The 14,615-nt window shown below is 43.9% G+C and overlaps 1 protein-coding gene across 1 annotated transcript; it reads left to right on the top strand.

Moving 5' to 3' along the window:
• The first annotated feature begins 1,682 nt into the window (after positions 1-1,682).
• CLRN1 (clarin 1) lies at positions 1,683-13,354 on the top strand. The gene is made up of 3 exons (XM_009510719.2): positions 1,683-2,017; positions 9,487-9,666; positions 10,729-13,354. Exons 1-3 carry the CDS (start codon positions 1,765-1,767, stop codon positions 10,992-10,994), a joined length of 699 nt encoding a protein of 232 aa, XP_009509014.1. The 5' UTR covers positions 1,683-1,764; the 3' UTR covers positions 10,995-13,354.
• The last annotated feature ends 1,261 nt before the right edge of the window (positions 13,355-14,615 follow it).

Raw genomic sequence — 14,615 nt, 5'->3', positions numbered from 1 at the left:
AGATTCCGATTGGACATGAAAGGGAAATTTTTCACAGTGAGAACGGTGAACCATTGGAATAATCTCCCCAGGGAAGTGGTTGACTCGGCCACGTTGGACATGTTTAGGATTCAGCTGGACAGGGTGCTGGGCCATCTTGTCTAGACTGTGCTCTTCCTAGAAAGGTTGGACTAGACAATCTCTGAGGTCCCTTCCAACCTGTGACTCTGTCATTATAGGCATATGTTCAAGCCTGTTCCTTTCACTGCTATTGTACTGGTGATAATCATACTAAAATATTACACTCCCTCTTCAGGGAAGGATAAAGGAATTCTGCTCAAGTAAAGTGTTCAAAACCATCTTTAGAAATAAGCATTTTCCCAAACTTGTATGTATGTGCAGAGTAAGCTCAGTGGTAATGGACCCCAGTGATACAGCACACTTTTGGTTACATATGATGATCACAGCACAAAGCATAGCTTTATTTAAGCATTAGCTTAATAAAAAAGAACAAAACCCAACATATTTCAGTACATGGCCTTGTTTCATTTTAATTCCAAGGTTGTCTTAAAACCTATGTAGTTAAACCAGACTTAGTCTTTAAGAGTATCATATCAGGTAGGCTTAAACCACCTGAAGAGTATTCCTACAATGGATATGCATCCAAATAAACAACTCTCTAAGTTGATCTGGTTAGGAAAAAAACCCAAACCCTGTGTTTGCTGAAATCACTGGCAGTCAGTAGATTGATACAGACAGCTGTGCTTCTGGTCCTAGCTGAGGCCCAGAGTTAGCCACACACCAGGGGATGGGTTATTTCATGCCCATGACTTTGGCTTACATGAAGAGCAAGGGAGGTCCATGGTGACAGCAAAAGCCCAGCAGTGCCTCTCCTGCACACACCACGGGGAGACAGTGTGCTGCCTAGCCTTGGCATAGACTTGGTCTTCTGTAATGAGGAAAAAATATATTTGGATATATTTGAAACTTGAACTGAAATGTTTGTCTGAGCATCCTACACACTGCAGCCAAAACAATACAATATTTAACAAAAATGCTGCCCTTGCCAGGGAACACCTTGAGAGGGAAAAGCAGTGCCCAAATGCAACCAAATACTGCAGAAGCAGCCTCCTGGCTTAGCAGGGGTACTGTGCGTCACCTGTACCATTGCATTTGGAAGAAGGACAAGGAAAAAAAAAAAAAAAAAAAAAGAAAAACACCCCAAACAAAGAACAGAGCAGCTCAGCATTGCTACTTTTAGAGGAAAACCTGGAAAAATAAAACCCTCTGAAAACTTCCTTTTTGGAGAGCAGATAATGAGATGAGGCAGCCAAGCCTATCTCTGAAATCCCCCACTCGCCCAATCAGACAGGGGGCTGGGAAGAACAGAGCACTCATCAAATTACAGAGAGGCTCCTTCTGTCATCTTAAACCCTTGTTATCAAGTGACAGAGGATGGACTGAAACACTCTACAAACTGCTCTATTTTCCAGCTTATTTAAACACATTAGTGTGCAAGCTGGAGCTATACAGAAAGGGACAGGGAAGACAAACCTTTACAGCATCTTTCAGGAAACCTGTCCCTCATGGAGGTTCACTGCTGAAGCTCTCTAAGGAGAGGGCTCCTACCACAAGCAGGGCTGGCTGGGTGTCGGGCTCTGGAGAGCAGGGCTGGCCAGTTGCCTGGGGCTCTGTGTGGGGAGCTCGGATGTTTGCCCTGCTGATGAAGACCTTGTCTTTGCTTTGCTGAAAGCTGCATCCCCGCAGAGGACTTTGCACGCCACCATGCCAGCCCAGCAGAAGAAAATTATCTTTTGCATAGCCGGGGCGCTGAGCTTTGCTTGCGCACTGGGGACCGCAGCAGCCATCGGCACACAGCTGTGGGTTAAGGGGACAATACTCTGCAAGACAGGAGCCCTGCTCGTCAACGCCACCGGCCAGGAGCTGGAGAAGTTTATTGGCGAAATCCAGTATGGGCTTTTCTATGGCGAGCGCGTGAGACAGTGCGGGCTCGGGGGGAGACCTTTCCAGTTTTCATGTGAGTAACAATGGCATTTTAATTATTTAACTCCACACTGCTGTTGGCTAGGGGAGCCGGGAGATGCTGCCCCAGTGTCCCCTTGCTCATACACAGAGCCTAACAACCATGAAATACTCTAAAGCAAATGCTGCTGTTGCAGCATTCCGATCTTCAGGTTTAAATAACTTATTTTCTGATACTAGTAAAGCCACGCTAACACAAACATTTTCGATAATCTATATTTCAGTTACACAGATATCTACATTTCAAAAGATTCATACTATTACTTTAAAAAGAATATTTTTGTTTTTCAATTATTCTCTATCATCTTCCCCTGTGTGTGTGTGTGTCACTGTTACACCCTCTATGCCATCAGAAAGAATGAACTAAACTAGCACAAGTCTCACGAAAGAGCTGGGGCTTATATACCTCTGGCTGTTGTTGAGAAACAAAGCAGCCAAAAAGTTAGTAATCTGGTACATTAGTTGGAAGAACGGCTGGTTGATACTAGCTGACATTCAGTCAGTTGATCTGCGAGTCGAACTTGGTATCTGACATACAGAATTTTATCAAAGACTGCTAGCAATGATTTTGCTTTACATGTAATATTCATAACCTATTTATCTTCAAGGATAAGAAGATCAATAAAATGATCAAGTGAACACAGTCTGTATATAGCAGCACATTAAACAGCTAATGACAAACAGCCATTTGTTATGTACAGTGTGCCACCTGAAGTTATTACAAAACACTGCTTAGAAGCATTGTGCTAAAACAGCACTGGTAAATTCTTTACATGTGTCATTTAAGGCAAGGTAAGGTTACCAGATTAGGTATCAGAAATTATTTACTATATAATATGTTTCCAAAGTAGTAGACCAAATTAATTTAATATTAAGATTTGCCATCTCTAAATTCCATCACTAGGCTATTTATACAGCTGAAGTTCTCCTCTCGATTTCTTTGTTTGCCATCACAGCATGCAGATATTCCACCCTGCCAGTTATAGGATGGGGTGAATTTTCAGAGGGGTCTACTAAATCCCAAGGAATTAGTTTTCTGCTGTAGCTGAAATTGTTATGAACTGCAGCTGACAAAGCTGCTAGCCATCAGCAGCTCTGCGACTGACATTTGTCCAGATTTGTTACAGCAACAGAGCTGTGAGGCACAGATAAACTGCTGTAAAATGAGGACAAGATGCAGCTGCAGCCCGAGGCTGAAGCCATCCCCTGCAAGCAGCCTTGCACAGGCCCTGGCAGCCACGCACCCCAATTCCCACACCTCCGGGCTGTGGGTTGGAGCCCAGCTGAGCAGCCCCGGGGCTTGCACCAGCTCCCCCGTGGGAGCTCCCCAGGCCAGGAGAGCATGAGCAGAATGAATCAGTGGGCAATTTGGTGCAAGTCAAGTTATGGAAAGGTTGCCCACAGCAACCTCAGCACACAGCAAGAAGCAGGGCATCCCTCTCCAGTCCATATCGCTTCAGTGCACGAGGCAGGACTAAACACAGCCACGACAGAGAGCCCCCATGCCAGAGGAGCCACAGTCAAGACAGGCCATTGGCTTCTGTCCATTTTCTTTCCATATATTTTTCACTTAGATACTTTTAAACCATTTCATTGATGTGCCTTGGATTCAGGCTCACTGAATCCATTTAATCTTGTTAAGGCTGAAGTATTTTTAATATACTGCTAATGCAATTGTAGCAATAGTTTCAAAAGAATTTTAATTTTGTGGGCAGTGTGAATTAATACTACAGGTACAAGAGAGAATACAAATGCGCAGCTGGTTTGTGATGATTTAGTATATCATCATCATATATTTTTAAATATTTCACAATGCAGCATACAGTTAAGCTCCAGATCTTTGCAAGTACTACAGAGCATTTTCAACCAAAAGTACTTCAGGGTTTGCTCTCACTATGGCCATACACTTTCTAGCCATGCTCACAGAAATGTAATGTAACCAAGCTTTCCTATCCAAATGTTTACCAAACTTGCATTCATAGTTTCAGTGGAGCACAAACACAAATGTAACCAAAGAACAGAAATAATACAATGTGAAGTTTTAAATTAGTCACAGCTAAGCAACCCACTTTGGAACAACATAAAAAATTTCTTTAATATGAGTGCCTAATGTACATATCCAAAAAACTCCAAGGCTTTCAGGAATTGCATAAAGAATAAACACATTGAAAAAGTAATTCACTCAACATCAGTAAATATCACTGTTCATTTTCAGACAAAGAAAAAATTAGGTTTAAAGCATGTGCTTTAATGCCTGTTCCCAGGATCTGAAATCAAGGCTGGATTTAATCTTATGCCTGAGACTCCGAGTCAGAAGTGAAGCTGCTGACATGCCCATGATGGAGCACCATCCTTCCCTAGACAGCAGCCTTGTTTCCAGTGTCCCAGTCCATTGGGCATCATCCACAGCAGACCATCACCTGCAGTAGCAGAGCCAGCAGGGCCGAAGCACCGGGGTCAGTAACACAACCAAAGAGCCTTGACCGACCTAAAACTGAACCCAAGCTTCCTTATTAGAGCATCCTTTTACCTTTTATTTTCCTTCTATACAAGCCAAGCATTAATAGTGAAATATTTCAATAGGTCTCACTCACAATATTACAAGCCCATCTTGTCAGTCTTATTTGCTTGCACTGACATCCTTTAAATAGCACTCTGAAAAGTTAATGCTATGAGGTGATCTTTGGCACCTGAAATATAGGCCAGTTACAGCCTAAATAATTTCACAAGCCCAGTTGTACCAATCATGGCACTCCACAGGGCAGGCTTTGCCTCTGTAAGCTTTCACTGACAGCTGAGGGTGGAAGCATTGCTATCCTTCTCACAAATTGTTCTCAGATCATCTTTTATTTAGATCAAAAAGCAAACAGCACTTACTTTAGTAGGTTTTATATTTAGAAATAAAGGTTGGGTAGCTTAGCAAAATATGCCTCTACTAGAAGCAGTCATTTCAGAGACCACTGAATGAAGGAGGCTGGTTCACACTCTCTGGGGCTGCAGCAGACCCAGCTCATCTGAGTCAGTGCTCTCGGGAACTCACTGGGAGTGTCCCAGAAAGCAGGATGACTGTATACAATATACACACCCATAGTTTAATGCACTGAAGTACACTTTAGCATGTCTGAGAAAAGGCATGGAAAATAGGCTAAATGATTTAGTTCTATGTTTGCTCCCACTAAATGCTCCCCTCTGACCACTATGTCTCTTTTAATTGTAAAATGAATTTGCTCTGCCAGCAAACCCAGTTCGGCTGGGGAAAGCCTTCTGCTTCATTTGCTCTTTCTGATTCTCATCAGTTTCCGGGTCAGCAGTTCATTTTCTAAAGGTCACCGGCATGCATACCTAACACACAGTTTCATTCATTACAATGAAGGAATGTTTTTCTTTCAAGACAACATAGCTGATGGAATTAATTTTTCGTGATCTGTCACATACAAAATTTTAATGACAAATACAACTGCAGATGCCAAGGGAAAGATTCAATACCATGCAGTAACATGTTTTCCTAAAATAAACAATACAAAACTGTATTATTAAAAACACAGTTTTGCATGTTCTCCTAAAACATCAGGTAGCATTGAAAGAACCAGTGCTATTCCTTGTAGAGTTTCTGCACAGGTAGGGGCTCTTCAGGCTTTTCATTGGCTAGCCTGAATGGTACAACAGTAAAATTGCACCTTATACCACACTAAGAGTACAACTGCTTCTTATCCTTGTAAATATATGAAATATGTAATATAAAGTCTAATAAACACAAGGTCTAGTTTCTAAAACACACTTTCTGTTTCATTAGGATGATATCAGGAATTTAAGCACCAGTGCCCAAGCAGGACAATAAGTAGCCATCAGCAGAAGTAACTTTTTACACAGGCAAATTCTTCCTTTAGGTAAATTAGCAAACAGGTAGTTTTGCTGTGCATGGCACTCACACATGCAGACAGCAAGCAGTTGTGTGCCTGGCCTAGACCTGGCAGCCACGATCTCTCTGCACCTCAGAGCCAGGCTGGTGGGGCTGCCCCAAGGACGGGGGTCCAGCAGAGCAGATCCTGGGCTGCTACCATCCCCAGGAATAGGCAGCTCCTCTGTTACCCAAGGAAGACGTGAGCACTCATGCAGCATCAGAGATGGTGGGCGCAGGGCTCTGCATGCCCCCTCGTGCCTGGTGAGGGTCCCCTGTGGGCACCAGACGCCCCTCTCAGCTCCCAGCCAGTCAGCAAGAACAAAAAAAGATGATACTTATTTAACACAGCTTCAAGAATAGTTTGAAAACGTTTGTTTCATTAATTTCCCTTTCATTTAGTTAGGGAGATAAATTGTCTTGCCACCATGTTACCTGCTTGCTTCTATGTTTGCTACATTGCAAGCTGCAGAACTGTTTGATGGTAAACATTTTACAAGGTAGAGTAATTTATGTGAGGCTTTTTTACTCTCTGCATGTTACAGCTGCAGCAAGGCAGCACCAAGGCATTACTATCCCCACTTTAATTGTGTCCCTGTGTATCAGGAGAGTTAAGTATATTTGATGATTCCTTCTAAAATACCCATTGCTGCCAAACAGACGTGAATGATTAAGATTTATCCTCTCATATTGAGTCTGACTATCCCCCTGAGCCCTGGGTAAGCAGGACCACAATTTGAAATAGTAGCTAAAAAGCTGCATAAAAATATTTAAAATAAAGTATTCCTAAATATTTGCATACATAGTCACACCAGCCATTACATGGCTGGAACTCAGCACAGCCTTCAGTCCATCAGGCAGCAATAATTAACTCTAATGGCAAAACCACACACACCATTTGTGTACCAATTCCCACTGCTGCAGTCCCAACCTGCTCCATGGGCTCTCGTGCGACAGCAACTGGGACAAATGATGTAGTGGCAAATGCAGCTATACCAAAATTTTTGGCGTTTGGAAACTTAAAGTTATACAGTATATGGTGAATGCGCTGCATTAACATGTAACACACAGAGTACTCACACCCACCAAGCAACAGCCTTCTTACTCTCAACTCCACAGGGCAAAGCTCTGCTGCAAACCACCTGGCTGGCAGGAAGAGAGCTGGCACAGGGCAGCACCAGCCTTCACAGCTACAAGTTCATTTTACTTGTTCTGTCTTATTTTAGCTTGGTACCTCACTTTTTAATTGTAAGATCTCTCCATTTCCTCTCATTGATTTATCTTCCCTTTTTATCCTTGAGCTTCCAGACACAAAACGTTCCATAAGTATTTTACTTGGTGAAATGCAGGGGAGAAAGTTTTGATCATCTAAAATTTGCTTATTCTTTCAAAATTTCATTCAGAGAGTTTGTTGCAAATAATTCTTTGATGTAACCTTTATGAATTTCTCCCTCTTTAGTATCATATTTCATTTTTAAAATAATTTCAGCTAATATGTGTACATAAATATATCCCTTTTCTATTTTTAAGGATTTTTAGTCAAAATACCAATTATTATTTCTATTTTCTAAAACCAGAGGAGTACCAAAGGTTAGGAGGTAAGAAACCTGCAACCCTTTTAGGTGTCTATGTGCCTCTTCGGCAATAACTGTTGGTGGATTTTTTACAGGGAGTCTCCATACCATAAACAACTTCACACATTATCTTCCCCAGGTATCATATGTTCTTGGAGCTTTGGATGTCCCCCAGCAACATGCAGTGCACAACACATTTAACCTGCCAGTATGTCAGCACTGCGGCTTCACTAAAAGTTTCCTGCTTCTTCATAATTAATGTAGACCTTTTAACTTACACATTTATTGCTTAGTGTTTTCAGAAAGAACACCCACATACTTTCAGCCAAAATTCTTTGGGTATAAACTTAATACAAAATATGCAGTGCTGTTTTGCTAATCCAAGTGGTGGAATCATTGTTCTGAAATAGAATGAAAGTCAGCATCCCAGCCAGGTGCAGCGCTTTGCTTCCTTAGCAGATAAAATGGCCAGACCCTAATATGCGTGCACTTCAGACACATCAGACAAACAAACAGCACACGCTGCTCCAAACCAAAGGAGCACACACCTGAGACTAACCAGAGCCTTCCACATCATCTGCCCAATGGTCTCCTCACTTGTCCACACAGCCAGGACTTGAATATTCCTGAGGACTTTGTCCATTACACACTGCCCATGACATGGTGCAGACCAAGAGGTGGGTGCGAGGGAGAGGGACCCCTGTGCCCACAGGGGCTGCCCAGCCTCCTCCTTGCCCATGCACCCACCACAGGAGGGAGAGCCAGAAGCAGCATCCCTTGGGAAAGGGAGATTCCTCACCCTGTCCCAGGTACCACAAGACACACAACACACATGGTATGGATACTGACAGTGTCAGGAACTTCTCATCCTCACCTGACACTCCCTGCACCTGTATTTTGGAAAATAAAGTGAAGTACAAGACTCTGCTGACCAGAACTAGTCCAAGAAACTTGTTTCATATGTGTTACTGACCACTCCAGGCAGGGTCAGGTGTAAGACTGACACACATATTAATTGTAACGAAACCCAGAAGCTGATAAATATCCAGGCAAGCAAACAAATATCAATTGCTCTCCACTCAGTGAATGAGCCAAGCAAGTGCAATTTCATTTCTAACCTCATGTCCCTCAGTAAGACCTAATGAGCACAAATGGAGAGAATCCGTTTCTGATTTACTGTCTCCCCCTCCAAAAGATATGAGTATATGGCCAAGCCTCCAGCTGATGGACACAAGATAAGACCCCTCACACAGGCACCAAGTAGCTCTTCACACTACTGTGCAGACCAGTGCAATGTGGATCCACTTCCTTCAATACAGCTTCTGATTATTTTTTTCCCCTCTAAGATTATGCTGTTCATGTTAAGGACCAAATACCTCCCTGGCAGACAGTGGGCACATTACCCTCCAACCTGTTTCTGCATGATCTGGTTTCTGAGGAATGAATAACCCCCAAAACCTCGCACTGCCCCGAACAGTGCCTACAGGTGGAGAGGAGTGTGTTCTGCCTGCCAATGCACCGGGGTGAGGGAGCAGCCACTGAGGATGTGGATCATAGCAGGTCCCCAGTGCTTAAAGAGCTGGAGGCCCTGGGGGTCAGATCCTGGAGATCCTGACACAGACACCAGGCAGGGAAGGCCATGGATGGGGTGCCGGGACTGCAGAGTGCCATTCTGCATCCCGCACGGAGCATGGCTGGGGCAGGGGGAATAACACGCATAGGGAAACACTCTCAGGAAAGGGAGGAGAGGCTTTCCCTGTAGCTGGTCTTTCTCTCCTCACCAGTCTATGCTTCCAAGTGTCACAAAATATTTTTGCCTCTAATCATCCATGAAAACCTGTTTCTAGATAATAATTTCATTTTCATCTTTGGTTGCATTTGGAAGAGCATGATTTAAAGTAATTATCACAAACCAGCAAGAAATCCCTGGCCTGACTTCTAGAACAACTTTGCCTAATGTGTATAATAACATTTTGTTCATTTTGTTTTTAGTTTTTCCAGATTTGCTCAAAATTATCCCTGCAAGTATCCACGTTAGTGTCATTCTCTTCTGTACAGTACTGATCGTCTTTGCTCTGGTGGGAGCAGGTTTCTTCATGTTCAATGCTTTTGGCAGCCCTTATGAAACTCTGCATGGCCCCATTGGCTTGTACCTCTGGAGTTTCATCGCATGTGAGTACCACTACACCCTTGGCCTATCAGACTAAGGCCTGTTCATATTTGCTACTTATGATGGCTACTATTTATTGACATAGGAGACTGTACTAGGGACCGTGGCTGCATTGACTCTAAACTGGCAAAATAAAGCCAGGCAGAAAGGTAGATGACTTTGCTGTAACAAAACATGTGTTTTCCAAACTGGAGCTAGGAATAAAAATGCTGAAATCTATGAGGGTGGGCAGTGGGACAGGTACAGGCACAGGCAGCTCTGGTGCCCCCAGCCCTTTCTCTGTAAGCTGGCAGGAAAAGGGGATGGTGCCCACAAGCCCTGGGGTCACATCCCAGACACACAGCACACAGTCAGAACAGAGAATCACACCAGAGTGGAGAAACAGGGGTGAGGAGGGGCGGGACACCCAAACCAAAAAAAAGTCAGTCATGCAACTTCTTGTATTCACCAAGACAGGAGGTTTCCAGTTGTGTGAGATCACCACTTACACCAGCAAGACTTCCTCAAGGAAGGAAGTAATTGAGAAGGAAAGAGGGAGAGGCTGACAGTAACTCCCTGTAAAAGTGGTCTCTGAAAAAAATCCACTACCAACAGGGATAATGAACCATCCCTGTCCCTCTGCCACTTACAGAAATGGTAAAACCCATTCTCTGTGCCGCCAGCTTGGCTGACAAGATGATGTACCATTATTTTACAAGGTATTACATATTGCAATCATAATATAATAAAGGACTTAAGTACACATGTATCTTTAAAGATCCAGACAGTTCAGTTATGTTCAATGGGACCGTGAGAAGCCTAAAGCTGAAAAAGAGCACAGACATTTTGCTGGATCACTGCTTTAAAGCAGCCATGTTAAATATTATGGGTCCTAAACCAAATTAAATTTTAAAAAGCTTACCACTTTCAATAGCTGGTGCCTTGGATTATGAAAATAATCCCTGTTAAAGCTAAGTTACAGTGGCCATAATAACATTATGAATATGGCATTCGGTTGTGATGTGTATCACTTGGCCTTGCTTCAGGGATTGCTGAGATAATGAGCATCTTTCCCTCCATTTCAGGTTCCTGTGGTTGCCTCATCATGATTCTCTTCTCTTCAGAAGTGAAAATCCATCACCTTTCAGAGAAAATAGCTAATTTCAAAGAGGGAAGTTTCACATTCAAGACTCACAGTGAACAGTTTGCAAATTCGTTCTGGATCATCCTGGTTTGCTCCCTGGTGCACTTCCTGAATGCCTTTTTGATACGACTTGCTGGATTTGAATTTCCCTTTTCAAAACCAAAAGATTCAGGGACAACCATTGGAGCAGTTGACCTGATGTATTAGAATTACATAATTTAAGAACATTTAAAGCAGAGAGGTTCATCACTACTACATTCAGCAACCACCAGATGTACTAAGTTGTAGATGATTAGCTCTAAAGAAATTAAGAAAGTCAAGGTTTCAAATAAGTGTCAATATGGCATATGCAGTAAACAAAAGAAGGCATACTATTTGGAAAGGTCTAGATCAAAATATCCTCTCTTTCTTGGGGTAAGACTTTACAAAGACATTTTCTTTTTTTCCAGTAAGCTATTTGAAAAGTAGCTGGTACGAAGAAAACTAGGAATATAAATAACATTGAACTGGACCTGGAAAGTACAATAAATGGGTTGCAATAGAGGCACACACTATCACCAGCAGCATTTTCACCCTTTAGCCCTTATGAAAGCAGGGATACAGTTGTTACCACATCAGGGTAGCTGATAACAAGGACACCCAGCAGATCTACAAGCATCAAACAATAGAAAGAGAAACATACGGCCTTTGCTCATAACACACACCAGGCCCTGTCCCAAAAGCACAATGCTGAGAAGCAGCCCAGCGCTATAGCAAGTGCTTGCAGGACAGTCCCAAAAGCCCTCATTTCCCTGTGCGATCGCACTAACTGGGGACTTAATGATCTTGGTTAAAAAGATGACCACATCAAAGCAGGATGTAGCTGAGATGCCAGATACTCCCTCCTGCTTGCCTAAGGGAGGCAGCCTGGCTTAGTGCTGCCAAACAATACCTCTGCAACACACCACGGCAAAGAGCATTTCCCAGAGCAAAGCGACAGAAATGCAAACCAGCCACCCTTCACATTGCGCTGCATCCTCCCAAAGCCCCACGGTCAGAAACACAAGGAACCCGACCTAGAAAACAGCCCTGCAAACTCTCTCTCATACCAATCTCATACCAATAAGCAAAATCAAAACCTTTGGGAAAAAGCAGCAATGGAATAGACAGGCTTACAAGTCTCAACAGAGACTGATGAAGAAACACATGAGGTTCTCTACCTCAAGGCATGCAGGAAGCCAGAATGCACAAATATATCAGCCCTTGCACTCTTAACTTGTGGAAGTCAGTTAAAACAACAGCCCACTCATCCCAGGTACAGCTACAGCAGCCCCGTTACATACAGAGAGATCAAAAGAGCATTATGCCACCAAACACTACCTCCACAGGATTACGTGGGTGCCTTAGAGATAAGGTGCTCCTCAGAGGACACAGAAACTACATTCAGAGCAAACACAAGAGAGCCACAGAGGCAACAGCCACTGCACCAGCAGCCCATTCACCTGCAGGTGCTGCAGTCTGCTTCTGCACAGCTGCAGGTGGGGAGCAATCCCACCCAGCATCCCTCGAGTCACCTGTGGTGAAAGCTAGGCCCAGGTACCTGTTAGGACTTGCCTCTGAAAACTATATGCTTCAAGTTCCAGCAACTTGCAGGATGACCTCTTTGGCATTTATGCTAGATTTTATACTTCTACTATGAATGGCAAAATATTGCTGGGTTTTTTTGTAAAAGGTTTGTCAGCTATACCCCTATTCCACAAACCCTTTCACAAAGCAGCTCTGCCTCCCCACACGATACCATATATTCCTAGGTTGTAATAATGTGTAAGAGCTACTGCAAGTTGCCATGATGCCCAATTTTTTCCATCATTTTATTCTTATTTAATATGCATATTCTTCTTAATGTTAATGTATCTTCTTAATGCAAAAATTGTATTACATCTCATGGTATTGTTTAGTATACAGCAAATAATGAGAAGTAATGTTTTGTCCCTCTTGATCCTGGTGTTTCATGAAGCTGCTCTGCTTTGCAGCTCTGTAGCAGCTTTGGCAATTGGCAGTGTACAGGATCGGACATAGAGACCACTGATGTGTGTGTCTTTCTAAGAGTGATCCTTGCCAGTCCTGAAGAAGGAGCTGACCCATATTGTAAAATACGGAGTTGTACAGGCCTGTCTCAGCACAGAAGATAAACCCGTTCCCGTCCCTTTTGCTGTACAAGAGAGAGCAGCCCCTGCCTCAGGGTTCAGGCATTTTCATGAGGGATCACCTTGCAAAGAGCCCAGCTCCACCACTCCCCTCACATCCCGTCCCATCCCACTCACAAGCACGAGGCCAGCTGCTATTTTCATTTGTATCCAGTTCCCAAGGCCAACATAACAACTTCTTAGCAAAATAAAATTTAGACAATATTTGTGTTTGACCAGCTGAAAGTAACAGTGAGACCAAGCGTGACCTGCTCAGCTCACGCTCCTGGATGAGCACCAGCACCTCCTCACTGGCTCACTTGTAATCCATAACCATCAGCTGAAGAAATTTTGCCCGGTTTAATTTTTAGACTAACATGTTTCACGATTTAAAAAACAACAAAGTTTGTATAGTGAGGGGAAGTCTATAAATATATTTTGAAGGTTCTTGAAAAATCAGATTTTTTCCTATCCTAATAAAAAGTTAGTATGTATGTGTGTCTGTATGTGTGTGTGTGCATGCAGTGTGCATAAATCAAAATATATATATAGTGTGTGTATATATATACACACAAGAGTGTGTACCAGGCTTAGACCGCTGGCCCTCAATGCTGATGTAGGGGTGAACAGAGGAGCATCGTGTTGCAGATGTGGAGCTCACCATGCTCTCTGGACCTGTATTCCACCCACTGCTGTGACTGCCCTGAGCAGGGTTCCTGGAGGTCTCACTGCTGGTTCCCATAGCGGACCTTTCTAAAGCATATCCACCTTAACAGGTTTTGTTGTCAAAGTTACTACCCTAAGCAGAGATCTTTTATCATTTAGAAACAGAGTGAACAACACACTTAGTTGATGCCCCTGCAACAGCAGGAGCGATACGCCCACACTGAAATCTGTAGACTTAGTTCCATAAAGCGCAACCAAGAAACGACACACCTCAGCAAGACCCCATGGTATGGAGCAGTTCAGGCAGTAGTACAGCAGGAGCCATGCTAATGACAAACCCTGCAGCCAGATGCCCTACAGCTGGGCCCCGGGAGCGCTGGGCCAAAGGATGCCTCCCCCACTGCCTGACACGGGAGGGAAGCTCAGCACCAGCTGCAGCTGCAGAAATGCCAGCGCCGCTGCCCCAGCGAGGAGTCTTTCCTCTATGAGTTATCACAGAGCTGAGATTGTCTAGGGAAGAAGTTAATTAAGCTTCACAGCTTCATCTCTGACATCTCAAAGCATTTACCTACATCATGGAGAAGTCAGGAGAGGTCTGTGCCAAAGCCTTGTTGAGGCAAGTGGGAGTTTCTCCCCCTGGGCCAATATTTACTTGTCTCAAAGGGCTTTGACATCTGGAGGTGGAAGCTGCCATGGAAATGCAAAGTTTCATTAACTTCTTAACTGCGTTATTTTTGCTGTCAGTGGCATTACTGTCGGAGGCTGGGAGGTGCTGGTCTGTGTCCCCTCCAGCATTGTGGTGGCACATGGATGGGAGTGTTGCTCAGCCGCCATCATCCCAAGGTTGGACTTCATCCCCTCCCCAGGGGGGCACCAGGCAGGCATGCAAACAGCCCAGCATGGATGGAGGTGGGAAAAGGGGCAAGGGGAACCAGCCCCTCTGGGGGCCAGAACGGGGTGGTGTGGACACTGCATGTGGCTGAGGGATGGGGTGTCT

Source organism: Phalacrocorax carbo, chromosome 7 (genome assembly GCF_963921805.1).
Source record: "Phalacrocorax carbo chromosome 7, bPhaCar2.1, whole genome shotgun sequence".
Lineage (NCBI taxonomy): Eukaryota > Metazoa > Chordata > Aves > Suliformes > Phalacrocoracidae > Phalacrocorax > Phalacrocorax carbo.
Note: the sequence above shows the minus strand (reverse complement) of the source record. Positions and strands in the feature narration are given on the sequence as shown.

Bases quoted from the DNA above. Each gene is read 5' to 3' on its own strand.
- CLRN1 (XM_009510719.2), top strand. From the start codon at position 1,765: ATGCCAGCCCAGCAGAAGAAAATTATCTTTTGCATAGCCGGGGCGCTG. The intron at 2,018-9,486 runs GTGAGTAACAAT...TTTTGTTTTTAG, and splicing joins GAGACCTTTCCAGTTTTCAT to TTTTTCCAGATTTGCTCAAA. The intron at 9,667-10,728 runs GTGAGTACCACT...CCTCCATTTCAG, and splicing joins CCTCTGGAGTTTCATCGCAT to GTTCCTGTGGTTGCCTCATC.